We start from the raw sequence: 5,594 nt of genomic DNA on the forward strand, positions 1-5,594 counted from the left end.
GACGTTGGTTAAGTTCTCTTGGGAGTGGGGGACAAGTTCACAGGTCAGGTCCTGGGCTCTGCTCTGCAATGATATTGCAGTCTTTGATGTTTCTGAACACACCAACTGGGGTCCAGTCATTGGAATATAAACACCACTAAGACAGAAATATTTTTTCTTTCCTGTTTGCAGGTATTTTTGTCCTCCAGATCCATAGTAGGAGCTCACAGTCATTAATTAATTATAGAGTATTTTCACTGACTGTTTAAACATTCTTACCCAGGAGAGTCACCTGGCTTGATTCCTCACTGCATTTAGATCTAATCTCAAAAATCACCTCCACCGAGATGCCTCCCTTGACTGTATCACCTAAGGCTGGTTACTGTCCATTGATTTCACCCCTTTCTCCTCCTTGACTTTTCCTCTCTGTCACTTGTATATTTGTGCATTTTGGTTGCTTTCCCCACTGGGAGCTCCATGGAGGCAGAGTGTTCATCGCTGGTGCACTACTGTCTCTCTAGTCGCTAGGACAGAGGCTGCAAGAGTCTGTGCTCAATGAATGATGTTCTGGGTGAACTAGTGAATGAATAAATGAATGAACACATGCATACTCCATGGAAAGAACTTAGCATAGAGTCTGGGCCATAGAGAGTGAGAGAGAACTATTTGTGTTGATGCTGTTAAAGATGATATCCAAATGTACTCTGGGGCTGTCAGACTCTGGGTGGACTGCTGACAAACCTCTGTGTAGGTCCTGGTAGGCTGATGAGTGTGGGAGGCCCTCTTCCACCCCATTTGCCATTCCTCCCTGCCACCAACTCTAAAAAGACCCCAGAGATCAGTATTTCTGCCAACTTCCGCTCCTTACTTTTTGTTCATTGTGGAATTGTGACATGACTTTGGGGCTACATCCTTCTCTCTCCCCAACTCTTGAATTCAAACCCTTTCAGATCTTTCAGACTAGCATGTAAATGGCTAACAACAACATCATCCCTGCATTTCACCATCATCTACCCACGTGGCCTCTCCCATCTTTTAGGATCTTTCTCATCTCTTTGCTTTCATATATCTGTCAACTGGCGATCGTGCCTCCATTCTGCCCATTTCCTACCTAAAGATACTCTCCAAGCTCTAACTTTGGTATCACCTCTCCTGTTAAGCTCAGCCTGAGATCTCCCAGAAGTTTCTGCCTCTTTTCTCTGGGGTTCCACCCTGAGTTTCCCTCTTGCACTGGAATCTTCCTCTCAGGGCACTGTACCTATCCAGGCCCATCTCTCCAAGCTCAGGAGTCCTGTATATGGCGAGTGATGATGGAAGCCCTAACTTGAAGCCTTAGAGGATGTTGCTCCAGCTCATGGATGTGGTTTGTTGATGTCCTGGCTTTGAATCCTGCCTCCCCTCCTCCCATCTGTGAGCCCCTGACAGGTGTCTTCATCACATGATACTTCAGGTGACCCACTTGAAATCAGTTCAGTAAGCATCAAATACCACGGATCAAAGACTAAAATTGTGAAGATAGGGATTCAGGAATGGATCACTTTATGAGATGACCTGGGATGGCTGGTGAACAGGATATTTTTTCCACTGATATATGAGGACCTGTTTGCAAGTTCATTGAAACTAGGCAGAGAGAAATCAAACAAGAGTTGAACATATTTCTGAAAAAGGCACAGGGCTTTATTATCTTAATTGGGCAGAAAGTGCACTGTACTGAAATCACCACTCTGACTCATTCAGTTCAAAGACTGGTCCTTACTGCCCATAGAAACAAAGCTTTGTGGGCCATGGAAAAATACAGAGGACAATAGCCTCTTAAGATCACATCTAAGGAAATGAATACAAAACAAATTCCAAACACAGAGACAAAAATTGCAAAATCTGTTCAAATAGTCCATTGCTCACCCATAGCACAAATGTTCATCTGACAGGGAGTTAGGAGATCTTTACAGCATATGAAAAGGCTTTGACGTGACACCGCCTAAAGGACCCTGTTCTCTTTCAACCTCATTAGCATGAACTGCCCTGTACCATGGAGAGGAAGAAATTGCACAAAGAGCCCCAGGTCTCCCCACAGTACTCCAGGGCTGCCTTCCTTTGGTTTTTCAAGTCTTCCTCCTCACACTGAGGATCTTTGGTGGCCATGGTCTGGGTCTTTTCTGGGCTGGAGGAGGTAGTCACTTCAACCGTGTCCATGGGAGAGGGCTCCATTAACTCCTGGCTGGGTTTCTTGATCCTAATCAGAGTAGAGTTCACCAGCTTGAGATTCGATTCTGGAAACTTCTTTCTGCACACCCTGGTCTTCAGGACACTCTTGGCATCACCACAGATGACCTTCTGAGAACGCAGATTCTGGCCAATTTGTTTCCAATAGGCGTTGTTTTTGTGCAACTCTAGGCATGAGGTTGGATTGCCAGTGAAGAAACAGGAAAACGTGTTGTCCCGTTGGGTGCACTCGACCTTCAGCACGATGCCCTCCTCCTGCTTGGTCACCGCCCATCTGCAGTCAGCGTGGTCCGGAGTGACGAACTTGCCTTTGATCGGGTGATTGGTTGGCTGGCTCCTCGGCTCCTTCCCGGGCTTGCCCAGAGCAAGCGATTCATCTGCGCTGGCTTTGCTGCCATGTCTATTCCTTCCTTCCTTTTTGGCCTCCACCAAGAGCATCGGAACAGCCAGGAGGAGGAGGGAGAGCAGGGTGAGGCCGTGGGTCCTCATGCCTTCAGCTTGGTGGGAACCTGTTTGACAAAAGGCAGGTGAGTCAGCTCTGGGCTGGAGGAGGACCCTCCCCTCCACCTGGCATAGGTCTGCCTGCTTCAGGGTGAGATCCAAGAACCTTCTATTTCTTGGAATCAGTAGACAATGCTCTATTCGCATTTCTGCTTGAGCCTTGAATGCCAGAAACTTCATGCTCTTCGCTTACTCTTCTGCACCCTCTGAACCCCGTCAGTCCTCACGCCCGCATCCCCTCACTCAGTTACTCCAGCTCCATTCAACATTCAGTGCACTTTCATAGGGTACTGACTACTAGCCATGCCCTAGACTAGATGTTGAATTGATCAAGGTGAATAAGAAAGTCTCACATCTTAAAAACTTGGAGGCAACTCTTTGGGGGAATCTAATAAGCATTGACCTGGAGTTTGTCCCAACCATGTCCCCCAGCCTGATCTTGGGCAAGTCCCTCTCCCTCTCTGGGTCTCAGCTCCTTTATCTGAAAATCAAGATGTTGGGTGACATGATTGTCAACTCTCTTTCAGCTCCGGTGGGCTGAGTTTCTATCTCACCATTCCACATGGACTCAGATGATCACACAGTGAGAAAGGACATGTTAAGTGACACACAAGGTTATGTCTGACCCAAGGCTAAATATGCATGAGGTCTGGACGCTCTGAGATGAGTGGGTTGGTGAGCAGGGGCATTTGGGCTTCAGTAAGAGCCCAGGGAATGGCATGAAGAATGGGTGATCACACAGTTTAACTGGGCAAAGTCAACCAGGAGAACAGAGGTGAGTTTCCACCAGTGCATTTAGAACACTTTGTCACTGTCCTTACCATACAGAAAGTCCCCAGTCAATGCTTTTAAAAATAAATCATTAAAGACATAGGATGACTTTAACTGTTACACTAAACTGAAGAGATTTTACCATGTGGGCAACCAGCCCTCAAAGAGGAGAATTAGCATTTCTATTTGACACCAACTCCGTACTAAGCACATGACCTGTGTTTCACTTTCACCTTGTTAATTCACACAAGAGCCTTGCCTGGCGGGTCATAATACATCACCACCAGGTAACAGGCATGACAGTTAAGGTTCAGAGCGGCAAATAAATTGCTCAATATCCCATCGTGGGCAAGTGACGCAGTTGGGACAGGCAGCCGGAACCTCTCCTGGTCCTTTATACCACTGCGCCCGTCCCTGAATCCCTCTTGCTTTCACCTTACTCGGCCTTTCAGAAATAAAAAAAAGCAATTAGGAACAACTCACTTCGTCTGGCTTAGTTCTTGATGATAAGATCATTCATATTGCCAGTGCTCCATTTGAAAAGAATACAGACTTTTGTTTAAGAAGAGGCTAATTAGAGGAATAGTCTCAATCCCATTATCTACCCTGGGCATATGGCCTCTTGTTAGGACTGATAAAGGGACAGAGGGAAAGTGTCAGTCACTCGGTCATGTCTGACTCTTTGCAATCCCATGGTCTGAAGCCTGCCAGGCTCCCCTATTCACGGAATTCTCCAGGCATTAGTACTAGAGTGGGTTGCCCTTCCCTTCCCCAGGGGATCTTCCCGACCCGGAGATCAGACCCCGGTCTCTCTTACATTGCAAGCAGATTCTTTACCATCTGAGCCTCCAGGGAAGCCCTTCCTGATAAAGGGAAGACAGTCACAATATGTGGGCTCCCAAAATGAAGCTGGGCTGGGAGCTAGGTATGTCAGATAAAGACCTGCTCATTCCTCACAGCAGTGGGACTCAGCCCTTACTTGTCCCTGAGGAGATCCAGGTTCCAGGAACCTGAGGTCCTCAAGGGAGCTGGGGTGGGGGTGGGGGGTGGCAAGGAATGAACTCTTCAGAGAGCCAGCTCTTACCTAGTTCTGAGCGTGCAGGTCCAGTGGGACCCCAGATGGGAGAGGAAGCTTGCAGGCTTACCGTGGTCTCATCCACCGTGAGAGGCCGGGAAGGCCCTTTATATAAGAGCCCACACAGACAGGGTTTTTACACCTCACATACCTGTGTCACTTTATTCACACTCCTCCCAGCCACGCCCCTTCAGAGAGAGCCAGTTCCTGCAGGGAAAGTGCTTGGCGTAATCCTGTCTGTAAGTGTGGGAGGCGGGGAGTGTTACATGCGTGGCATTAGACCTGGTTCTTCCAAGCCAGTTTCTTTCCCCCAGTGGCCAACTGAGCACAGCCTTGCAAAGACCCTCTGTGATGGGAAGAGGATCCCAGGAGCAGAATCTTGGTGGGGTGGGGGGGAGTTATGAACAACTCATTCTACCCAAAGTTCTCCCTTAAATCTCATCAGAGCCCCTCCATGATATACCAACCTACACTCTTGTTGCTCAGTCACTAAGTCATGTCCAACCCTACGACCCCACGGACTGCAGCCTGCCAGACTCCCCTGTTCTTCACTATCTCCCAGAGTTTGTTCAAATTCATGTTCATTGAGTCAGTGATGCCACCCAAACATCTCATCCTGTGTCGCCCCCTTCTTTTGCCTTCAATCTTTCTCAATAGCAGAGTCTTTTCCAATGAGTCAGCTCTTTGCCTCAGGTGGCCAAGGTATTGGAGCAACAGCTTCAGCATCAGTCCTTCCAATCCAATTCATCCCATTTTACAGATGGAATTTTGGAGCTTGAAGATATTTGGGGCTGGGCCAAGATCACAGGGCTAGGAGGATGAGGAGCCCAGGGTTTAAAGCCTGGACTCCTGGGGTCCACTCTGCCCTCTTTTTACCTGACACACTGGGGAAACTGGGGAAACCACCCTAGCATTTGAATTCCCATTTTCACCTGAGGCACTTGAAGTTACCAGCTGGGCAGAGGAACCCTTGGGCCCTGAGAGGCCAGCAAAGTGGAAATTCCTGATCTGGGTCTTGTTAAAAGTTTACACCCTGTGGTCACAG

At 48.1% G+C, this 5,594-nt stretch overlaps 1 protein-coding gene across 1 annotated transcript; it reads right to left on the reverse strand.

The window, feature by feature from the left end:
- Window positions 1–1,634: 1,634 nt before the first annotated feature.
- LOC109560190 (fibroblast growth factor-binding protein 1) lies at window positions 1,635–4,685 on the reverse strand. The gene is made up of 2 exons (XM_019962176.2): window positions 4,559–4,685; window positions 1,635–2,711 (listed from the first exon to the last, which is right to left on the reverse strand). The coding sequence occupies exon 2, from the start codon at window positions 2,689–2,691 to the stop codon at window positions 1,987–1,989; it is 705 nt and encodes a 234-aa protein (XP_019817735.1). The 5' UTR covers window positions 2,692–2,711; window positions 4,559–4,685; the 3' UTR covers window positions 1,635–1,986.
- Window positions 4,686–5,594: the final 909 nt, after the last annotated feature.

Source organism: Bos indicus, chromosome 6 (genome assembly GCF_029378745.1).
Source record: "Bos indicus isolate NIAB-ARS_2022 breed Sahiwal x Tharparkar chromosome 6, NIAB-ARS_B.indTharparkar_mat_pri_1.0, whole genome shotgun sequence".
NCBI classification, from domain to species: domain Eukaryota; kingdom Metazoa; phylum Chordata; class Mammalia; order Artiodactyla; family Bovidae; genus Bos; species Bos indicus.

What these genes read in the sequence shown, in the direction of transcription:
- LOC109560190 (XM_019962176.2), bottom strand. Translation starts at nt 2,691, where the DNA reads ATGAGGACCCACGGCCTCACCCTGCTCTCCCTCCTCCTCCTGGCTGTT.